We start from the raw sequence: 24,964 nt of genomic DNA, 5'->3' as shown, positions 1-24,964 counted from the left end.
ATCGGTACACACACTGCTAGCCCCTATAACCAGTCCTAATGCTACACTCTTCATCCTAGGCTTCACCAGCCAAACAGCTTCACACCCCTTTGCATCTGACCCTGTCCACAGTGGCAGTGTATTTTTCATATACTCATTCAGTTAACTTCATAGAGCAAATAATACTCTCAGAACAACAGACCTTTGCTGAGTGGATGTAACTTTAAAATGGCTCATAAAAATCTGCCTGATAGGCTATATTCATATGCTATCTTTCGGGATTGGTCAGTCAGAAATGATTGCAACTGTAAATTCTCAAAGAAATATTTAATAGGTACACAATGTTTACTTCTCCGAAAGTATTTGATGCAACTGGATTCCACTGTGAAGGACTAAACTATCCCACAGAAGCCTCTTTGGGGAAAAAAAATAAGCTAACAAAAAAGTAATCAAATAAGCAAAGAAATGACCAATCATACCTATGTAATACATTGATTTCAAGCAATGATTTGCAAGACCATGGCACAGAATATAGCAAAGGAGTGGTCATCACATGCTGAAACACTGGTGCTACCTGTGCTGTATAAAATAACAGTGAAAAAAGAACTTGAAAGCTCAGGCTTCAATACACTCCTGCATTCCTAGAGTTAGCTTTGCCATTGCTCCTACATGGTAATAAGTAAATAAAAGCCATTTTAAGTTTTTATTTTTCCACTTGTATTAAAGAGATTCAGCAGGCAGAGAGATGCCAGTTTTGTTACACACTCACCTTTACTTTGCTAGGAGTGCTTAGCAACATAATGAGTAGATTCCAATAGCACTGTAGTTGTTTTCATGTTGTTAAAAAGTGGCATCAAAATTACTCTTTGTCTGCCAAAATATATTGATTTTGAGAAAATGTAATTTAGAAAAAAAATCATTGAAGAAAATCAATGTTTTGTTGCAACATCTCTGTAAATGTTTCAGTATAGTTTCATATTAAATTAGTAGTACATTAGAAAAAAATCAGCATTATGGTAAAAAAACATTTTGACTGCTCCCAAAAAATATTTTAAAAATATGTTTTATTGAAAATATTTAAATATTACATTGCTGACTCTAGGCCAAAGCAAACATGTAAATAAAAAAAATTGCCATTAAGTGGACAGTCTGGTTCCCACACAACTTAATTAGTGGTTTGCATCTGGAAGTGGCCTCAAGAGAAGACTTCACATCACAGTAAGTCTACTACTTGGTGTCTTCCTCCCCTACACTCCATACGTCTTTTAGAAGGTTTCTTCATGTTTTTTCATACCCTACAAAACTAAGAGCTCTAATTCCTCAAAAGGCACCTTGAGTCTGTCTGTTTATCTGACCATAGCAGGAATCCACACCAGAGTCTGATAATTCATAGCTGTGGTTAAGGAGGAGTGGAGAATGTATGGGCACTTGTGACTTCCCTTGCACCATCTGGTCATTCGGCCAAAAAAGTCTTTGAAGACCCTGAAATAACCCACTGGAGAAAAAATTGAGCCATCTGCAGCAGGGATTAGCTTCCCCTTTGTCTGCCCACTTTCCGTTCTCCTGCACTTCAGCACACCTGAGGCTACAGTGACTGACTTACCTGGAAAACTCGGTACCAGTTCCAGGGTCGATAACAGTAAAGAAGATGCTGAGGTGAAGAACATGAGGACATACATACTGAAAAATTAAGACTGTGTCAGTGAAAGGTCTGTGTGTGTAGTGGGAACCAAAAATGTCTAATCTGAGACACCAGGAAAAGTCATCATCAACTCCTGAATAGGGGTACATGTCTTCAGGTGCCATACCGCAAGCATGACCTGACACAGGGAAATGATCCTGTTTTCCACTTCTTTATGATGTAAATACAAATTATGTTGTCCATTTCAAGACATGCAATACTTAATCCTGAGCTCTACTGGATTTTCTGTCCCAGATTTCACAATGACTTAGCTCTGAAGCCTTATCTTTTTGGAAAGGGAGGAGTCACGAGTTAAGGAAAGAATACCACATCTGCTCTCAATTCCTATTCTGCATTAAATAATACAGATTTTAACTTCTTTCAAAACGTATTACAGTTTCTTTTTTTAAAGTTCACTGAAGTAATCAAAAACTCTCATCTCAGGGATTACACACCTGATGCCATAGAACTCGGTATTGTAAGCAAAAGGAGTTTGAGGAAAAGCAGTCTCCATTAATCCATGACTGAATATCCAAAGACATTTCAATTTTTTCTTCTTGAATACCCAATAGCATAATTCAAACATTGCTTTGGAAAGATTTTTAAGGCAAAAGAGCTGCTGCTTTGAAAATTCTACACTGGAAAAGTCCAGAAATTTAAGGGAGAGTTTACAGCTTTTCCCCTTTACAGCCACAGACACACACATGCTGCTTTATACTGTTTGCACCTGGAAGTTTTTTGGCATTCAGAAGAAACAGCTGGTGAAAGCAAGCAACTTCCAAAATCTGCATGAGTGCACAGAGGCAAATTTCATGGCAATGTCAGTGATTAACACTGGGCAGCTTTGGGGATTTAACAAATGGAACTAACAAAAATGATGACGTGCATTACAACAATATGTTGTAGAAAAGTATGATCTACAAGGAAAAATGTGGCCAAAAATTATATATAGATATATATATAAAGATATATATATAGACATATATCCTTTATGTAGGTGCATATAGGCTAAATAAGCACAATAATTTATTTTAATATCCCTTAGCTTAAGCATTAAGACTCCAATTGCAACCACAGATACTCCTGAAGTGAAAATTAAGGAGACTGGGAGATTTTTTCAGGGAAGTATCACTTTTTTGTGCCATTCATTACATATCTGACACTAGCCCCAATCAGAGATATGATATTGGGCTAAAAGACATTTCTTATGAGCTGATACAGCAATTCTTACACCTGTTTACCACTGCCTCTAAAAACAGCCGAAAAATGAGAATAAAGATGAAGGCATCACTTCACAACTAGTTGCTAATTAAGTGATGAATAAATAACACATCAGATGGAGATGTGCTTCAGTGTCCCAAAATGAAATGACAATTCATTCTAAAAATGGGAGTCAGTACAGCTTTGAGTTATCTATATTAGCACTGTAGTTCAAATTGGAAATGTGCTTTTGAAGTGCATCCGCCAACTGCTCTCCCTTTCTACACCTTGGTTCATGCTGCAAAGCTGTTTCGGAGCATATCACAGATTCAGAGAATCACAGAATGTTTTGGGTTGGAAGGGTCCTTAAAGACCATCTAGTTCCAACCCCCCTGTCGTGGGCAGGGACACCTTCCACTGGACCAGGTTGATCAAAGCCTCATCCACCCTGAACTTCAACACTTTCAGGGATGGGGGATCTACAGCTTTACTGGACAACCTGAATGGACCCAAGCCAGAGGTGTTCTCCATAAGCACACCTAGAGTGTCAACTATGAATTATGCCCACTGAACCAAACCAGCACTACTTCAACAAAGCATACTCACAGCATAAGCATTCAATTTACATCAATTTACACCAGCCACCCAAATGCACCTCCTGGGCCGCACAGTAACAGCCTTTGTCATCAAAAACTGGACCAGAGATCAGGAAGATAGGCTGTGTCACTGGTCAGCTGAAGGATGTAGGACATGCTTCCTCTCTTGTCTGTGTCCCCCCAGCACAAGACTATTTAACCTACTTTGGGTGGAACTTTGAGACTTACCAATGAAAAGGGATTTCCACTATCCCTTGCCCACACCTCACTTGTCAGACTCTTAATTAGAACTGAGACACATCTGGGCAGAACCAGTCTTTCCGGACGCAATGAGGTTATCCTACAGAGCACACAGTCTGATCAGCTCAGTGGAGAGAAGGCATTTTTTAATGGAAATCTTACAGATTACTGATAAAAATGGCAATGTCAGTTGGCTTCATTTTCCACTCTGATTCCAAAATAGACAGTTTCCCACTTCTGTTAACATAAAGCCTGCACAGTAATTCTACATAGCATTAAAAAAAAAAAATTACCTGGTTTGATCAGCATACATCAAACAAATTTTTATCCAAGTTAACTTTATTGACATTTTCTCCCTCAACTCTTGTAAATGCTGAACATGAAATATTTCTTTGGAGCACTACAGAGGAAAATGGAAGTTATGTTTGCATAACACAAAGGCTCTAGTGGTGCCAAGGATGAAAAGCATAAGGTGATGGCATCCACGCAGCTGGCCACTGCACCCAACAGGGACAACCTGCCAGTGCAGCATCAGCTATAGCTCTGAGGCTTGTTGAGTCTGGAGCCATGCATTTCCTCCAGAAAAAAATTCTTTGGGAAAAGCTGAACTGAAAACATCGCTGGAGCCTTTTGTTGCAGAAAACTGTAGGGAATTTTCACCAGCTCTGAATTCCTGCCGAGAATTCATCTTCATTTAAAAGTTCAACAGGTGAGGATGCTTAATAAGGTTAAATGTTGTACAGCCAGTATCTCTGGTACCAAAAACACAGCTGAATTTATTAAGCCTACAGATCAGTAGATAAACTTCTCAAAGAGACTCTATGGCTATGCCTCTACTAGTGAATTAAACATGACTAGAATATTAAACACATACTCTGGCACTGAGACCACCTGGCGAGATCATCTCGAGTCCATACTATTAGATTATCTCACCCTTCAAAATAGGGTGTCCACATGCTAGCTTGGTATCAGAAGTGACTCTGGACCTTGCAGACTTCTGAGTCGTGCCTGGAAAGCCTCTGAGAGAGTACCATCTGACAGGGGCCAAAACCACCCATGAAGCGCTCCAAGAAATTACTGCTAGGGTTGGTTGGACTTCAGTACTCAGGAAAGTTTTCCAAAACTATTGTGAAGTAACCTATTGGCAGCAGTGTCTGTACATGTGTGTGCGTCCCCCCCGCCTTTTTGCAGAAGTTAAGAGAAGTAGCTGAGAGTTGTGGTGGGACAGCAGAAGAAACACAGACACACACAAACATAAATGCAGGTCAGAGAAATTCAGTTCCTGAGAATATTTCTTCATGGTCCCAGCCGTAACTGTTGAACTGTAAAGTCTTTAACAGTTTCTCTGGGGTGCACACTAACTCTAGATCACATTGAGTCTCTGGAGATTACCGAATAGTTTTTTTAAAAAAATTTTTCTCCCCTTTTATCAGTGTCTAACACTCTCATTTATTTATTCCCACGAAGAGAAACCAAGAAAAAAATGGTGTTGAATCTGTTGGTTGATACTACACACTGAGTCAAACAAAATTTTTTATTCAGTTTCCATATTCTTCACTGAGAGTGTTGCTTGAAAATAATTAAAAAAACCATTTTGATCTCCATCAGACATAGCTTACAGTCAGAACAGCTGAAGGGAAAAATGGGAAAAGTAGTCTTAAACCACCTTCTTCTTCCTCTGATCCCAAACAATACGGACAGAGCCAGCTTCCAGCATGAACTGCAGCAGAGTAAGGACTACAGAAACAAGACACGGCCAAGTCATCTAAGTGTCGAACAGACCTCACTGCAGAAAAATTCTGTACTCTGCTTAGCCTGACAAGCTCCTCTCCATATCTCACCCAAACAGAAAATGGGTATTAGCTCCAAGGAGGTATTTTCAACGGTGTGCCTGAAGGGAATCCTCAGCTTCTTATTTAGTCTCTTACATTTAGACAACAACCAACAGCTAGACTCCAGAAAAGGATCTGGCTATTCCCCAGACTCCCTGACTAAAAAAGCCCCTTTTCATACATAAAACTTACAGTACAATGCTAGACAACATATCAGCAGGAATCATGACTGGCACTACAGTCACTAAAGAGAACCCTCCATTAACAAGAACAAAGATAAGCCAGAGAGTAACTAATGCAAAAGGGCAGGTTTTAGAAGCACATCAGTATTTGAGAACTCCAGGCAATATTTTTGCAAACCTGAGGAGGAAGCGATACTGTTCATATCTGTATGAAGATGTGGAACTGAACATCAGTCACAGTTCTGTTACGTGTTTTGCGCCTTTTAGAAAAAAAGAGAGGACAGAATGAGACCTAAAATTTGTACACATCAAGGGATGATCAACAGGGGAAATGCCTGAAAAAATGTTTTTCAAAGGAAGGAAGACTTGAAGTATTTTTGGAATTCAGTTTTGTAATTACACATAATTCTGCTGCTGCTTTTAATAAACTCTCTGATACAGCACTGTGGTCCTAGTTTATCAGAGAATATACATACACTGGAAGACATGGCCATCTCTTGCCTTCCAAAGCACCTAAAAGTTCAGGCAATGATACTTAAGTGGTCAAAAATTAATTTTGGTGTGAAGATCTGCTTTGCTTCTGCCAGCCTGTACAGACAGACAAGAGAAGATGGGCTGAAACCTCTTCTCCTGGACCACTGACATTGCACCACTGCACATGTAACAGTCAAATCTAACACTTTTTTTTTTTTTTATTTGAAAGGAAAGGAAAATGTGTTCCTCAGAAATCTGATATGACATAATATGCTAAAACAGTTTCCTCTGGAGTTTTTTTAGTCAATCAAATAAGTGTCTCGGAGGATTATTGAATACATGGTTTTGATCACATGGAGACTACAGCTCCTTCTGAGTAACTGCCTGCTTACCAATGGATTTTGGGAAAAAAATCATCACAGCCTGTCCCTGCTGAGCAATGACAACCAAATAGAATCGAACTGTGATCATACAGTAATCTAAAAATTGAACAATTCCCTCCCACCTTCCTTCCCTGTATTCTCTAACTGCATTAGAAAGAGTCGCAGTTAATGGTGTAGCTCACTACAGCAAAGGCACAGGTAGGAGTAAACTGGAGGATTTTTTTGTGAAGGCCTGGTAGCTCAAGTCTTTTACACATTTAACCCTGCTTAAATTTATTTATACAGCACAAATGTCTGCTATTCAAGGCAAAATAAATAAACAAATAGGACACTGCATAACAGTATCATTACAAATAAGCACTTTCTGTTTTCAAAGAAATTAACATGCCTAAAAAAATTACTTCCAGTTATGTCACACCGGTAGAAAAGGTAACATAGCAAAGGACTTGAAGTTGAGCATTGAGAGATGCAGCAGGGTATCCAGCAGTAGTCACCACAGCAGAAGCTAGGACAAAATCTAGTTGCAGTGATAGATGACCACAATTCAATGACAGATTGAAAAGTAACCCTGACACTTTCATCCTTTGATTGCCTTCATAAACATTACATCTAGTCAATTCTTCATACCCATTATTTCCATGTAACTGAAGATTTATTACTCATTTTTGAAAGGTAGTATTTAATTTTGTGTCCTCTGGAAGCAATTAACTAAATTCATCTTCTGAATCTTCAGCATTGTTACTGCATTATTGCCATGTTTTAATCAGATTTCTCCAAAGTGATATGCCATTACATATAGATTCATCATAACATTTTATTTCAGGTCTGCTTTGGTTTTATTACCATGAAGGATGTCATAATAGCACCAATGTATTAAGAGACATAGGATTTAATAGTGCCACACATAGTAGGGTGCAGATGACATTCAATATCATTCTGTAAATGTTATAATCAAACAGCATATAGTGCTGCAAAGAATTTTAGAACTCATTACCACACTTTGCAGTATCAAGCTCAGCTGAAGTCAAATTCAGAAGGACCAGCCAATTGTGTGCCAGAAAACAGCAAGCTACATTTGTATTTAGCTTAATTCAGCAGTGTTTTCAGGAAGAGGAAGGGATCTGGTTTTCCAACAACAGCTTTTTTTTTTTTTAGACTGCACATCTTAGGAAAAGAACTATAAAAATAATGATGTGAAAAATGCAGCCTCCTGCTTTACAGCACAAAAGGTGTGAATAATCAGATTCAAGACAGATGAGAAAGAAAAATGGCAAAAGATCCATACAGAAGTCTCATGAGATTTGGTCTCTCGCTCAAGCTATTAACAAAAATCAGTCAGGGACATTTGGAGGCAAGTAATAACAAATGACTACGACTTCTGTCTTATGACAGCTGTTCAGTAAGCACCAGCAGTCAAATTAATGGGTATACTTACATCTGAGTGGAATAACTCTCTTTTCAGCTAAACCACTTTACACATATAGAAACTTTTGTGCCATCAGGTTACTAAATGACACTATACGTGTGTCTCTGTGGTATATTAGAGGAATATAAGGCAAGATTACAAATGAGATCCTTACAGATGTGACTAATGAAAGAAAAGGATAAGACCATGAGTGTAAGGGCCAGATGACTTCTTGAGGAAGCCTAAGCAAAAGGGATCTTCTTCAGAGATTGAAAGTTTTTCTTTTTAATGTAAAGATCATAAAATTGTAGAATTCCACCTCGGAAGGTATCCATCTTCCACATCACTTCTGATGATATTAAACAGATATTTATAAAACAGATAATGAACATTTCGCTAGTGGATAACAAGATTACTGCATTGTAACTTTTGGCTTCTCTTTCTAAATTGCAGCAGCAGAATCCAATTCAAAAGGCACCCAACACCACATAAATGGATATGCCCGGAAAGACGTGCAGTATCAGCCTTGACTCAGTCAGGTTAATAATAGATGAGCATGTGACTAAAGTGGGTCTACTGGAAAGATACGATGATCAACTATCTTAAATGCATTTGCTAATTCACTGCCCATCTTTTTATTCCTTTTTTTTTCCTGTCCATTTAAGGGGGATGGTTTATAAAAAGAATTGTAGGTAGATAATCAGAATTTTTAAAATAGCTAAGCTATTCCTAAGCTAGCTCAACCATTTTTCTGAGGGAAAAAAATGGAAGAAATGCCAAAGGAGACACCATTTTTGATTAAAAGGAAATGAAATATTTCCTCCCTAAAATTGATTTCTCTTAATCACCTCTTGTCCATCACAAAAACACACAACTACTGCTAACTACTTCTCTACACATTCCATAAGCCCTTACTGCCCAAGGACAACCTGTTTTCTCTGTCACACAAGGTAACAGTGAAGTCCAGCCCACCTCATCTAGACAATTAATCCGAACCTACATTCTAGGTGCTTAATACAGGCTGCATGTGGGACTCTGGTACTTCCTTTATTTGGTTGTCATGAAGAGAGTAAGTACTCTGGAAATCCCCCATATACAGACCATTATCTATCTAAACTGAGGTGAACAACACTTCTGAATTTAAGTGCATGTTAACCGCCCCATGTAGCTGTCCTGGGTGCCACCTCAAGCTCCTTCTCTTCATCAGTAGCTGTCATTCACCTACCACAACTTTCTGTTCAGTGATGCAGCATTTGAACTGTGTAAAGTTGCTGTCAATGGGCATGAAGCCAAGCATGACCAAGAGATAGAGTTCATTCCCAAGAAACAAGTGTGCAACAGCAGTTTCCCACAGGAAGAGAATATCTGTCCACCTATTTTCTCAAAGAGATTAAAAAAAAGAGCTCTGACAGCAGAGTAGAGTCAAGAGGCCATGCAGATGGCACTCACTTCACTTACTGCCAGAAGGGTAACAGACAGGCATTTGGCCTAAGCCATGCTCACTGTACACAGAATGGAAAGCAACAAGCTCTCTACTGTGAGCTATCTTCTAATATAGGTACTGCCAGTCAGATCAGATGCATCGCCCTCCGGAAAGTCACAGCTCTCCCACTAGAAATGATGGCTACATAACCCTACATGGATCCACTGAATTGCACTTTTTGGGTAGATCTAACACAGCAAATACAGTGAGCCAAAGAGTTTTCTTGTCTGAAAGACAAGTGGTGTTGCATGGCACACCTTGTTTCTATCTAGATTAACTTATTTCACAGCACAAGTAGCTGCATCCAAGATGCCTACTGGCATCTAGGATATGCTAGGATATGCCTACTGACCTAGGATATGCTAACCTCCAGAGAATATCAAACCTGTGAAAATACTGGGCCAAATACATGCTAATGATTAACATACAACGAGTGCATGCCTGAGCACAGGTGCAATGCTCAAGCACAGAAGTCTTGACATTCTACAGATTATCAGGAGCACCACAACTCTTAAATTTAGCAGAGCCGTAGCTTATGGCTCAAAAACAAAACTGAGGGTCATATAGATTGTTTTGTAAGTCCTGCAAACATCTTCCTATGTAAAATTCCAGTTGGTTTGGGAGACATTTTTGTTATCCAAATAGAAACCTATTTTACATGATTGGAAAATAATTAGAAAGGCCAAGTATTATCTGAACAGCATAGGAGGTCAGAAGCTAAAGCAAATCGTTGCTGATGCAGGGAAACACAGACATGTCATTGTGTTATGTTACAAAAAAAAACGCCTAAGTTCATCTTTTGTGCCTTTAACAAATAGGACTTACTGCATTACTCAGTAATTTTGAGCATTTAAGTGCATTTTTGTATTGTCTATTATTTTAAACTTCAAATTTTCAATGCATTTCAAAAGGCACAGTAGCATGAGAAACCACCAAGAAAAATGGTCATCTGCTTACAAAATAGCATTTGATTAAGTAGGAAAAATGATTTCTCTTAGTTTACACTTTAGCCTTCCAAGTCTAGAAGATTCAATTTCTTACTCTTCCTGACTTATTTCCCCACTGAAAAATGTGAGAGGGGCTCAGCTTCCTTGCACAGCCAAATGCAGCTCCTGGAAGGGGAAGCCCTCAGCTTTTTGATTCTGCTTCAGCCCAGTCCCAAGGAGTGAAGGGCTCTGCCCAACTGAGCTCATGTGGCACATGAACTGGTGTAGTGGGTTTCTGTGGTTGGGTTTTGGTAGCAGGGTGGCTACAGAGGTGGCTTCTGTTAGAAGCTGCCAGAAGCTTCCCCTGTCTCATGGAGCCAATGCCAGCCGGCTCCAGGACGTGCTTCCTACTGTTGGCCAAGGCTGAGCCAATCAAGAGTGGTAGTAACACCTCCGTGATAGCATATTTAAGAACAGAAGGTTGTTGTGAGATGAAAATTCCAGTCGCGGAAGAGCAGAGTGAGAACATGGGAACAACAATGTAGACACCAAGGTCAGTGCAGAAGGAGGGGAAGAAGGTGTTCCAGACTCCAGACCTGAGGCCCCTGCAGCCCGAGGTGCAGACCATGGTGGAGCAGCTGTGCCCCTGCAGCCCATGGAGGACCATCGGGGTGCAGAGACCCACCTGCAGCCCATGGAGAAGCCCATGCTGGAGTAGGTGGATATCCAAAGGAGACTGTGACCCTGTGAGAGGCCCAAGATGGAGCAGGGTCCTATTGGAGACCTGCAGCCCATGGAGAGGGAAGCCCATGCTGGAACAGCTTTTTCCTGGGTAGGACTTGTGGCCCCTGTGGAGGACCCACACCGGTACAGCTCATTCGTGAAGGACTGCACCCCATGGAGAAGTGACCCACGGGACAGCAGTTTGGGAAGAACTGTTGCCTGTGGGATGGACTCATGACGGAGAGGTCCATCAAGGACTGTCTCCTGTGGGATGAACACCTCAGGAGCAGGGGAAGGACTCCTCTCCCTGAGCAGCAGCAGAAACAACTGACCATAACCCCCATTTCCCATCCCCCTGCACTGCTGGGCGGGAAGGAGGGAGAACATGGAAGAAAGAAGGGGTGGGGGGGAAGGTAAAGAAGTAAAATTTATTTTACTTCTCATTCTTTTGCTCTGACCCTGTTAGTAATAAATTCAATTAATATCCCTACTTTGAGTCTGTTTTGCCCATGATGGTGATCAGTAAGTGACCTTTCCCAGCTCTTATCTCAACTCATGATTCCTTCGCTGTTTTTTTTTTCTCTCCTCTGTCCAGTTGCAGGGGGGAGTGAGAGAGCGGCTGTAGAGAGTACCTGGCATCCAGCCAGGGTCAACCCACCACAACTGGACTACAGTTCAACATCTGATACTGTAAATAAGCAATGAGATTACGTGCTAATGGATAAGTAACCACCTGAAAGGGAGACCTTAAAATATCCCTCATATGAACAGGACAGCTCTTCCTTTCAAGTAACTTTAGGGATAAAGGGCTAGAAGAATAAGACAGTGGGGCTATCTTATATCTCAATTAAAAGAGTGAGGGATGAGCTATTTTTAACATGGATTTGAGCTTGCTTTTAAAGGTTATCTTCTCTGTCCTACATGTATTTTGATTCAGGACTCACACAAAGTCTACCTATAAAACACTCTGCAGTTCAAACTGTATAAAGAATTTACATGCAATGCAATAACCTACTGGGTTCAGTTCTTCTAAAGCTCAACTGTGTACCAGCAGTTCAGGGCTGTCTTCCACTTACCTTCGAAAAGGCAGGTGAAGAAGGTAGAATTCATCCCAACATTAACTGGAAATTGAGCATCTAGTAACCATGGTGGTAGTGGATCAAGGGTTGGACTTGATGTCATCTCAGAGGTCCTTTCCAACCCAGCTAACTCTATGATTCTGTGATTCTATCTATCCTAAGGCAGTCAATTCCTCCCATTGTCTTCTCCATCCCACTATGCTATTAGTATCTCCAGATAGGCACTTCTGGAGGGCCAGTCTTAATATACCTGATTTAGAACAAAAAGTACTGTCTTATGGAAGTGCTTCTCTCTGTTAAAGGGCACTTTGGTGATCAGCTCTGGCTGGAGGTTGGTCATACACCAGATAACCTATTTTAAGCTTGAGAAAGAAGTTGTATTCAATGACCTAACTCCCACTGGTACAACCATCCTGTACAGAGCTCTGTATTGACATAACTTCACAGCTTCCAGAAACTCTACTAGCTGCACCAGAGCTACCTCTGGCATCTCTGCAGAGTGCTGTATTGTGCCATGGAGACATAGCCATGCACTAATGAAAATTCAACGTTCATATTAGTATAAAGAAAAAAGTCATTAACTGCTATTGAACTGCCAATTATCCAGTGTAACTGCAGACCTCCCAGCACAGCTGTTTTATCTTCCCTCTCTGCTGTGTGCAATATTACATTCATATTGCAGGTTACATTATCACAGCGACCTGTAACCAGCTCCTAACTGCTGAGAGAACAAATTATTTTCCCAAAATTAGTGGTTCAAATCTGTAATAGTGAATAATGAATTAGACATGCCCAGACTTGGGGATTTTTTCCTTGCAGTATCTGTAGTTATGAGGAACTGTGACATTCAATTACAAATATTAAATGAACTGTCGCTCTGAAATTATTCTTCTTCCAGCTATTTTTTATGATTCTGTGTCACAGGGGAGAAAAATAAATTTTGTCCTGGATAAGCTAAAACCCTAATGGTAGCTAAATACTGCTCAACCTCTTTCACAGGAAGTTTTTATTATCCTTCAGTATTGATGGACTGTGCTTGATACAACCCAAGTTTAAATTCTTTATATAATCATATCTTTATTAAAAGGGGAACTATGGAGAAAAGTGTATTGTTTCTAAATCATCCCAATGCCCTAATGACACCTAAAGAAGAGTACTCTCTCTGAGAGCCTTGAGACTTAGGAAGTCTCAAGTGACAAATTACTGGAGATTGCAAAACTATACTTAGAGAAGTATTAATATCTGTTCATTGTTTTCTTCCCTAAGCATCCACTACCAGGCAGTAGCAAAGTCAGGATACTTGGCTCTGTGGACCTCAAGTCTACATGTATCATGGATGTTTCTGTGTTTGCATGTTCTCTTCTGCCAAGCATGACATTGCCTACCTTTATCAAATTGCTAATCTTTCTGTATGACTACAGACATTAAATTATCAGAATAAGAATATAGTGCCTGAATAAAAAGCTTCATGCAAATATCACTCTTTTTCTCTTTTCTTCTGTCTTCAAGGGAATGGAAAAAAATTGCTAGGCATATAGTAAGTATAAATCCATAAAGTTTCTGTGAATTTTCCACTCCTGTTACCTTAAATTAGTGTACTTCTTCATTATCTAGGCATGATGAAAGTCTTCCAACAGAAGCAAAAATCTATTCATGGTTACATGCACAGAAGTCCTGACCTTGTAGTTTACAACTCTTTTAAGACCAGGATATTTGAAAGGACATACATGTGACATTTGTTCCAATCAGTGCAAAGGTACCGAGAACACAATGAGGATTCACACACAATGTTGATAATTAATGACGCCTCAGATAGCAAGGCATATACTTCTGACACTGGTATTTATACAAATGACCTATGGGAAACTTCTCATCTTCTATGGCATCAGCATGACACCAGCTGGGGCATCTGAAACCACATCAAGAAGTGCTTGTGACCACTGACAGAAATAATAATTAAATCAGAGCAGAGATTCACAGAAATACGGTGCTGGAGAAGATCTCAGAGCATTAGCTAGCCCAGCCTCTCCAAATGCAAGAGCAACACCATTGGGAAGAGTTATTTATCGGATCTCTTCTTAAAAACCTGCAACAAAGGAGATGCTACCAAAAACGTAGCTAGATGAAAACCATTCCAAAATCAATTAATTAATTTCTTCAGGTCTTACTTCAACTGGTTCTAAACAGCAGCTGATCATCCTTCTCTCACCACCAGCGTCCTACATATTGGGAAATTTATGCCCTCTCTATCTTGTTTTTCAGTTCTAAACAAATCCATTTACTTCAACATCACTGGAAATGCCCTGTTTTCTAATTATTTTCATTAGAAACATTTTCTTGCCTTCTTTACACCTTCTGTTTGTTTCCATCTCCCTGAAAGCCAGTGTAGAAACACTGGACACAGCATTCTTGCTTAGGCTTATCTAATGATAGAGAAAACCCTGCGTCTTGTGAATGACACTTCTACTTATGTGCCCCAGAGTCAGATGCATCTTTTTTCAATTATATTGCATTTGTGACTTTTTCACTTGCTTCAGAATCTGGTTGAGTAAAACCTCTATATCCTTTTCTTAGTGTCCTGCTGCTTAACCAAATCTTTATCATTTTAAATACTGGGTTCTTCCTTCCTTATAAAATCCAGCACTTTGTGCTTGCTTCTTCTTTATTCAGGGCCATTCCTCTAATTTTTAAACATAACTTTGAATCTCTTTTTGCCCCCTGAAATGTTTGCAATTGTTTCAGATTGATATCATCATAGATTGTATCTATTTCATCATCCAAGTCCGGATGATTCAACCTTGGCAGCTGGAGCTGGCTTTTAAATAGTTTATTTCCACCTCCCAGCAACATTAACTACCTCCCTGTCTACCTTCCTGTCTCTGCATAAGCAGGTATTCCTTCCCCTTCAGAGTAGTTGCTTTCCACTGCAGATAAGCAGAAGCCTGTCATCAATTCCCTTGGCCTAATAGGAGTCGTTCTCCTATCACACCATCTGCTACAAGCATTTCTCTCTCTCTGTCAGTAGGAACTATGAAACATGACAGGGATGGAAAGAGAGTGAGGCAGGCTGGGGGAGTTCATGGGTACTGTCCTGAGGAAGAAAAACAAGAAGGGGACAAGGCACAGGATGGATGCTCCTGTGACCAGCTGGCAACCAGAGAGCAGGTAAACTGCTAAGATAGACTGTCCTCCAGGATCAGTGCCCGTTGCTGCTGTCTCCTAGAGGATGGGTGCTGGCTCATCCCTAGCACAGCAACAGCACTCTTTGCAGGGTTATGCTGGTCTCAGGAGATGCTTCCCTGCCTGGGCACTATTTCTTTCTTCTTCCTTTTTTTTTTTCCTGTATTATCTATCAAAAACAAACGTGTGTGTGCATATACATATACATATACACAAATACACAAAATTATGTACATGGTCTATCTGCCACAGTATGATCTTCTATTGTCCCTAAATACATATAAAAGCAAAATCAGAATATAAAGTTACATATTCTATTTTATACTCCTGTGGTTTGTGAACTAGTTATAAGCACTGCAGATATGAATCTTCTAGCTAGAAAACCTGTGTTTGCAACATGATTATGGAACCATTTTATTAGTAAAACTCCTTTAATTTCTGCATCTGAATCTTCAAAGCAAAGTATGTCACAACTCGGTTATGATTTCCTGCATGAGGTAACTTCTAGATTCTGTTTGCAAAGTATTTAGAAAGTATCTGTTTATGGCAGGAAATAGAAGATACATTTACGATAGGAAACATAGGTTACATTTCACTGTGCCTAGCTGCAGTCACTCAAAAAACTAAACGAGTTGCCTTGGCTCTCTCCATAGCTGTTCAGGAAACAGGTGCACCCCCCAAAAAGATTAATCTTTCCATCTTAAAAGTAACAACCATACAGACATCTAAGATACAAATTACAAAATAACGTATCCTATCTCCTTCTTCTGATTCCAGAGGGACCCTGAAGGATAAGCCTATGTATCTAGGGAACAGTTCACTTACCTAAGCAAGGATGTCTGGTGCCATTTTGGATGCCTGGATTATGCAGGACCCCTGCATATGACTGGCAGACATAGAACATGAACCATGTGAGTCCTTAACCTTCCAGAGAGACAGCTGGAATCCGAACAAGATACTTTGAGGCACTTAAAATATCTAAGAAGCACTACTAAAGTGTCTTCTACATTTTAAGCTCAGTAGCTCTCCGGACTCCATCACCTGTATTGACAAGAATAAGACTCAGTTGTTTAAATTTCAGGAACTGGTGTCTTGTCTAGCACACAGACACACTGACATGGCAGAGGACTTGCAAGAGATCTGCATCAACCTGGACCGGAAACCGGAGGGCAAGTATGATACCGTGAAACCGAAATGACAGTAGACACCTTTGCACGAGCATCCCCATTTTGTTCTGGATCTCCATTAACTGCAGCTGTAGAGTTTAGCAATCCAGCTCGCACTCAGACATCTAATTGTATACACCTCAATTTACATCAACCAAATCCATTAAAATTTTTACACATCTAAAGTAAGATGTGATAGATTTCATCAATAGATACATGATGGTTCTGCACCCTCGCTACTTCAGGTGAAGTACGAATTAATTCAGCTAAAAATAATTATTTGTGTATCACTATCCAAGGAAAATAAAAACTTCCTAGTCTCAGTGAGTAGTAACTTCAGTTGACCTTAGAGCAGCAACTAAAACACTGTTTGTCAGAAAGGTGGCAAAATTGCTTTGAAAATCAGCAGGCACCCAGTGAAGTCTATATGCATACTTGCAGTTTTAAAAGGCACATACATAAAAATAAAAAAATTACGGTGTTAGCATAGAACAGATTATGTCTTTTTCAGAGTGTTAGCATAGAATAGATTACATCTTTTTCAGAAACAGCAACTCATAAATTTTATGGTCTGACTTTATGTCAAACTAATTTTCTGAGTACAGTATTCTCAAAACAGCAGCATGACTATATAGCAGATGATGTCTCCTGGGTTCTGCTGGTTTCATTTTATCAAAATTAGAGCCTTTGAGAAACCTAGATGAACAGCTCTGAAGTCCTCTCCATACACAAAAAGAATGCAGACTGCACTTCAGAGGGCAGTAGCACAGGTGTCCTTTCTTATAGGAGATCATACATGCAAAATACTATCTCTAAGGAGAAAGTTCATTTTTGCACTGATCCCTTTGTTTTCTCCATCCACTTTATAAACTTTAATAAACACTCTAAAATTATAGTAAAATGAAAGCACACTACCTTAGTCTTTCAGCTATAATAATAACTTTAAAGAGGGGTTATTTGGAGATTCAATGTATTGATTATTTAACTTCCTAAGATATGGAAGTATTTGGGTGCTTGAAAATTGTATACTTGGAACTAATGCATTTGATTCACAGATCAAATGTTGAACAACAATCAGACCACAAAAAAATTGCAAATTGTGGACACTATCTGACTGAAAACAGGATGACAGAATAGTAAAAAGTATGATAACTATTTCTTTTTCAATTCACATAATCTAAGTAAAACATCTAAAACATAGCAAGAACAGAACACAATCAGCCCAAATCATGAAAAATTATAAACTATACAGCTAAATTATTGAAATCTGACAACGATAATCTTCCATACTCTTTATTTGTATGATGACTTACAGTATTTTCTCAGTATTACATCTGTTGTTATTGATTAATATTTTCTCTGGAGATGTATATTACTGAACAATTTACAACTATTTTAAATGCAGTTATTGGAGGTGGGCACAAAAATAGACAGGTGCTTAAGTATCCAATTACAGTTATAATTTTTGAAATAGGCAAATAATCATGGGAAAGCATGTACAGGTAAAGCAGGGAAGTAAAGCACATACTGAGATCTACACATACACATATGTGCAGGTCATTAACAGATGTAGCCCTTCCCTGAGCAATGCACTTTTTACATGCAAATTTATATATATGGTAGCAAGAGGGAATTAATAAATCGAAGTATAAATATCAAAGCATATGATTTTTACATCAGACATGTTTAGTATTTTCAGTATGATGTAGATAACATAGCAGAGTAATGCTTTCAATAACGCTACTCGATACTTTCAAGGTGTTAGGAGAACCAGTAGAAACTGCTTATTTACAACTTTTCAGTAAAACAACTTGATGCTCTGCAGCCCTGATACTTGCTATTCAATAAGTCTATTCTAAAAAATAGTACAGGTATCCTGGATGTAGAGGGCAAAGAATTTTCAGTAATTTTCAACAGAAAGGCTAAAACTACATAAATTTTTAAAATTCTGGAAAGCTAAATGAATAACTAGTTACTGAAGCTTCATAGAGGAATATATTATATATAAATCTACAGTTTGATTAAGAATAGAAAAGAGTATGATACAAGCTGTAATTACTCTTACAAAGAATTGTCATCATATCACTGAAAGCTACAAGGCAGCATAATAAAACTTCCTGTAATAACATTTTATTTATGCACATAAAATTGAAGAATGTTCAATCTCTGGTTATTTTATTTTTAATACAGGGATGAATTTTAACAAGCCAATTTATAAAAGGTTACACCAAGGTCTAGATTTAAATCAAAGGAATTCATGTCCACCTACAGTTCACACAAAGAAATTCTCGTAAGATGTTTCAGCAGTTGATGAGGCTAAAGGTCAATGCTCACAATATCTGCTTGGAATTAAATGAAACAACACGTCAAATATTAGAAGTTTAGTTGGCAACAAGCATGAAGTTCAACAGCTATGCTTCTGGTCTTCAAACTATGACTTTTTTCCCCCTCCAAATTACTACTTAGAATATATACTTGAGTAATCTTGAAAAGCTCCTTCTGTTCATTCTTATTCACTATTCATTGATATTTACCCAAGAATCTTTGCAGAGTGGTATAAAGCAACTTAAAAAAAGTGAAAGTAATCAACTCAGGCACTACTTGAATATAGCTGCGCTTGGTCAAAGATGAGTTCTTTCACAGGGAAATGAGACAAGCTCAGATGAAATTCTGGTTGCAATAGTGTTCACCAACCAGAAACTCTTCCTCCTCATTTTTCCTAAAGTAAACTAGCACAATTTTTATAACAATAATACTTTAGCAACTCCCTTCAGAAACACATTATTTGTTTCTGTTGCAAGATCTGTATTGATATTTTTCAGACTTAGCATTGCCCCATGAGAGGACACAGGAAAAACCACTTCTCTACAGCTGTTCTGGGAACTAATGGGCAACAGTGGACACTGACTTGTGCAGCAGCTAGAAACTTAAGCAATTGGTACACTGGCTCCTGTCTGGGGGAAAGAGATGGTACCCATCCTCTTGAGGAGCTCCCGTATCATTCAAGATCTAATTACCCAGCCTAGCATAACAAGTAGTGCAATTACTTACTTTTTCTTGTATCCCTGCTACAGTGGGTTGGACAAGTTGTTATTTAAAACTAACAAACTTTCCCACAGCTAGGGGAAAAAAGAAAAAAAAAGGCACAAAAAGCAGCATACATCGCCTCATTTTCTTTCCAATCTCAGTATGCCTTTCTATGATATTTATTGCCTAAGTGGCGCTTTACATACACAAAGTGCTATATATTAATTTAATGAGTCATGCAATGCTTCCCTAAGTCTGGAGCATAGCCAAAGGTGGGAAAGGTGGCAGTGGGGATAGTGAAGTCAGACTTTTTAATTACTCTTCAATGAGAAGCTTTCATTCAGCTTCCATTTTTTTATTTGAGAAGCAATTTTACAGGTATAGAAAAACCTGTCGAATATACGAGATGTCTCTGAAGTTGCCTGAATCTGCAGAAAGCCTAAAACAAACTCTTAGAAGTAAGAACTATCTCACTTTTCCCTCCTGAATGAGTAGAAATGCTGGCGCTGGTGACACTTTTAACTGCAAATAGGCAACTGTATCCTCTGTTAAAAATAATTTTTTAAAAGATGAGAAGTAGAGCAAAAGTTCCTCAGAATTTCAGGTAAAGAGGATCAAAGAAAGGTCAGGATTAATGAAAATACACAGATCATGTATAAAGCCAAGCTATGCCAGCTTGTAACACTACAACAGTGCATTGAAGGAGGTGTAGTGCAGTGTGTCATATTTACTACAAGAGAGCACAGCTCCCAAACGGGTAATTATTATGTTTAACACCGTAAATGTAACTATAGCATTGCAGAGTAGGCTGGTCTTTCTACATCAGGTTTGCAAAAGGAAGAATACAAGAAAAAAACTGAGACAGCGACTAGTAATTTGCTCAGGAACATGGAAAACGCAACTCAGATTTAGGATTAGGACAAGAAACAGAAATTGTAGCTCCTAACCCCGAATCACCAAACTATACAGACGGGACGACCAAACCGCAGAAACGCCCTAAAGACCTCCCTGTTCATCGGTGAACCCGACAGACCCGCACAGCACCACTTTCCGAGGCAAGACTGCAATTCTTCCGAAGTCCATACACAACCGCGCCGGCTCTGGGTGCCCAGCGATCCTTAAAGCACTTGCACATGTCAGAGTTTACCCACCGACAAGCTGGGCTGTTTTCTTCCCCTGAACCGCGGGGAGATGCCTCCAGCCACAGCCCTCCGGCCCCAGAAACCCCGTCGGCCGCCGGCTCGCCCCACTCCGCTCCGCATCCCGCGGGCTGCCAGGCCGCGGCAGGTGCCGGCAGAGCCCCAGCAAGCTCCGGCCGCCCAGGGGGCTGAGGGGGAGGAGGAGGAAGGTTGGGAGAAACCAGCGGCCCGGCACACTCGCGGAGGCAGCCGCCAGCAGAGAGAGGGGAAAAGGGGGGGGAAGAGGAAAGCGCGTCTCCAGGGAAATAAAGTTTTCAAGGGAAGAGGGCAGCATTCGGCGCCCCGCGCAGCCCCGCCGCCGCCCGCCGAGGCACCAGCGACTTCATGCGAAGGGAGGGACGGGGAACGGGCAGCCGTGACCCGCCGGGCGACAGCCCTGGCCCCGGCCGGGCTCCACCGCTACTCACCATGTTGACTTCGGAAACCATGTCGATGCTGGCGATGTCGATTTTCATCCCCACGCAGACGGGTGGACCTGCGAGCAGACCAAACCTTTACCCGGCGGCGAGAGGTGCCGCGGCAGCGGGGGCGCGGGACCGGGCCCCGCCGTGCGGGAGCGGCGGCAGCGCCGGGGACAGCGGTGGGGAAGGGGGGGTTGTCTCCGGGCGGCAAGCCCGGGCAGGGCGACTCACCTCCGAAATCCGGCCGGAGGCGGATGTCGTAGCCTTTCAACAATTTATCCACAGTTTCTTTCACGAAGGACATGTTGCCGGGATCGTTCACACTGTGGGGAGAGAGAGACGGGGGTGTCGGGCGGGAGAGGCAGAGGACGGGGCGCGGAGGGCCAGGGGCGACGGCGAGAGCGGGGCGGGGGGTGGAAGGCGGGGGGAGCGCATCAGCTTGTTCCCCTGGAGAAACGCATCCCGCACCGCCGCCGGGGCACGCTGACTCCTACCTCTGGGCGCAGCAGACCACGGCCACAAGGACGGGAGCGGAGAAGATCCCGAAGATCCTGCCTCCCCCAAAGCCCCACATCCCTCCGCTCCGCGGTCCCTCCGCGCAGCAGCAGCAGCAGCCGCCGCCGCCGCGATCCGGCTGCCCCGGGTGCCGCTGAGTAGGAGGCGGAGGCGACAGCCCCTGTTCTTCCACCACCTCGCCCGCCCCCCCCCCCCCCCAAAAAAAAACCAAAACCCACTCCCTGCCCCAGCACCGCGCCCGGCCCGCGGGAGCCGCCCGCGCACCCGGCTGCGCCCACCCCGCGGCCGGACGCCGCCGAGCCCCGGAGGAAGCTGCCCTCCGCCGGAGCCCGGCCGCCCGCCTCCCCTCCGCCCGCCGCCGCCCGCCCTGCCGCCTTCCCGCCAGCCGGGAGGGGAGCGGAGGGGAGGGGACGGGAGGGAGGACGCCGCCGTCCCTCCCGGCGGAGAGCCCGAGGTGAGCCGCCGGGGGAGCGGGGCGCGGGAAGGGGCGGTGGCTCCCCGGGAACCGCCTCGGGGCACGCCCGCCTCGCCGCCACGAGCCGGCCCCGCAGCCCCTCCCGGAGGGATCCCCGTGCAGCCCCCGCAGCCGGGCTCATCTCCTTGGGAGGGCGAGGGGATCCCCAGGGTGGGAGTGGGACTGCGGGGCCAGGGCAACCCACGGCATCCTCCCTGGAGCCGTGTGAGACGGGGCTTCCCGGCGCCGTGCCGCTGTCCTCCCCTGCCCCTTGGCCTGCTGCTGTATGGCTGGGGGACTGAGCCTAGCTGGCCCTTGGCGCATCCTGGGAGCGGTGCCCAGAGGAGGCCGCAGAGGAGAGAGAGGTAGCTGGCCTGGGAGCCGTGCTCTGCCTTGCCCTGCCCTGCAAGGGTCTCAAGCCTTCCCCTTACAGCCAGGGGTGCGGTGTGCATGTACAGGTGCCGGGCCTGGGGCTCCCTAGAGCCGTGCCTGCGAGGATGCCAACGATACAGACTGAGATGGACGTGTTTTGCCAGGCAAAAACCTCCACTGGCTTAAACACGTGTATAACTGCGCTTGTCACATGGGACAGTAATGAAGGGAAACGACACTGGTACCAAAGGGATGTACAGTGAGAGCTGTCACCTGTGGTACTCTTAACTTTGTGTAAAACATTGGTTGGGATGAAGACAGCACAGTTGTTATTATTTTTAACCTCCTTCCAGGTTAATTAGTGCTTTCAGCAGGACCGATTGGCATGGAAACAGAAGAATGCTAACTTAGCTATGTTGCCTTTGGTTCCAGCGGCAGCTCCTCAGTTCCAGAGCTTTTCACCATGCTCTGTGAACATATAAACACACCCTTGGCCAGCTCCTGATTTTGGTTACACTGCAATTAGTGGCCACTGGTCCATGACAAAGCACAGCATTTCACTAGGGAGAAGAGCTATGTCTTCCTTTTGCATTCTGCTTTTCCTTCTACATATCCTCTTCCTTTAGAAAAGTTGCTACAAAAGGATGGATGCTTCAGGAATGCTGTGGTGTTACGTACAGGTAAGAAAGTATGGATGACTTTTCATGTCTTCTCAACAAATTCTTGAAAAGAAAGACAAGTGCAATCCATGGTGTATATCCTGACCTTGTTGCTGTTGCAGTTAATAATAAAGCTCCAAATAAAAGAAGGAGCAGGTTCAGGTTTAAAAACAATATTAAACTATATAGCCAATGTGGGACAATGTAGAGAAACTGAGCATTGCCAAATCATGTAGTTTCATGTTAATATTTGGATTTTTTTATTAGTGCCATAATTACTATGATTATAAAGTAAGTGAAAATCTTAGCATTCATTTTAAAACTTTATTAGGCTTACAATGAAAGCTTGAGAGTTGTGGCATGAAGCATTCATGACTCAAGGGCTCAAAAATGAAAAGTCAATAAACAAATATAATAATAAATAGAATAAATATGATAATAAATATGAATAATAATAGTAATAACAATAAGAAGAACAATAATAATAATTATTATTAATTTTCAGGCCCTGGGGCCTGATGTTTTTTTAATGGGCATTATTGAAGACCAGTTCTTTCAAAGACTTCAGAGAAAGTTAATCTAGGGAAGGATACTAATTCAGTTTTCTCCTAAATTCTGAAAGAAAGTATTAACACCAAATAAAATATTTCTTATGATAAATTTAATGTGGTTTAAAAGTGCATTTAAGCACTAATAGCTTTTTTTTAAAATAGATTGTCAGTTCCGTAACAGAAATAAAAAAGTTAGAGAACACTATTTCTGATTAATGTGCTATTCTGATTCTTTGGAAACACATCTGAAGTAGGAATGAATCAAGAGTGTTTTAGAGTCTGTCATATTTTGTCACACTTCACTTAACTCTTTGTCCTCTTGATCTTACAGGGCAACCATTTCCTTTTACTTGTGAAAATTTAAAAATAATCCAGGTTGGAACTGATGGGACAACGAAGTATTTAGTGGCTTATGGAGCATTTGTTCCTTGGGACTCTGGATTCAATTAGGCTTAATAGTAACCAAAGGACGTTAAAAATTATAAACAATAAATTTCACAAAAGGTCAAAATCATCTCGTTGTGGCATTTGCAGTGAAAGCAGCACTGTGCGTTTTGTCTGCAGGAAAAACTCAGAACAAAGCTGCTGTGGCAATGGTCTGGAGGTAAGACCCAGCAATGGTCTGGAGGTAAGACCCAGCAAAGGCCTGTACAGTGCAGAGTATTCAAGGAAGTAATGGAAGCCGAGACTTTTGGGGAACTATTTAATGTGGCCAATAAGGAAAAAGGGGGCACAGAAATAGACTCCTTGTCTTGCCCCAGAATTCACCAACCTGACTTTGCTTCTGCAATTAGGCTCTCAAACATCTCCTTTCAAAAAGCAAGCAGGTTATTTCAAGGCATGACAGGAAGGAGTCTGGGCACTTTTATTCACTAAAGCAAAACAGAGCATCCAGGCACAATCTGTAGATTCTTCATCCAAGAAAATCCCAAGGATGTATCTCCTGAGATCAGTCCAGACTGCAGGACCTCAGGGTAAGCCTTTGTTATTTGGAATGTTCCACTTTTCAGCAAACAGTTAAGTAGGGGAGAGGGAAGAAGTTAACATAACTCGGTGGTGTAGTGATTTGACTGTTACCTGGGAAGTACTGTCATTTCATAAATAATCCAGTGATTCATGAATTAATTACTGGATAAAATAAATCAATGTTCAGTGGTGTAAGGAACAGAACCCAATTCTCTCCTCTTAGGTGCCTTCATCATTGCTCACTCTCACTCTTACTCTTTTTTCTTTCCGTCCCAGTAAAATTATCCCTG

At 41.6% G+C, this 24,964-nt stretch overlaps 1 protein-coding gene across 1 annotated transcript in view; it reads right to left on the bottom strand.

Moving 5' to 3' along the window:
- The window catches only part of GABRB3 (gamma-aminobutyric acid type A receptor subunit beta3), a 115,699-nt gene extending 93,827 nt beyond the window's left edge, over nucleotides 1-21,872 (bottom strand). Inside the window, exons 1-3 of the mRNA XM_051806903.1 lie at nucleotides 21,651-21,872; nucleotides 21,388-21,479; nucleotides 21,163-21,230 (exon numbers count right to left, since the gene is read on the bottom strand). Coding sequence (XP_051662863.1) covers nucleotides 21,163-21,230; nucleotides 21,388-21,479; nucleotides 21,651-21,730 — 240 coding nt within the window. The 5' untranslated portion in view covers nucleotides 21,731-21,872. The remainder of the gene's footprint in view (nucleotides 1-21,162; nucleotides 21,231-21,387; nucleotides 21,480-21,650) is intronic.
- Nucleotides 21,873-24,964: the final 3,092 nt, after the last annotated feature.

This window comes from Manacus candei, unplaced genomic scaffold, assembly GCF_025592945.1.
Source record: "Manacus candei isolate 608988 ecotype Guabito, Panama unplaced genomic scaffold, ASM2559294v1 h1tg000069l, whole genome shotgun sequence".
NCBI lineage: Eukaryota > Metazoa > Chordata > Aves > Passeriformes > Pipridae > Manacus > Manacus candei.
This window is presented reverse-complemented; position numbering and strand designations above follow the sequence as displayed.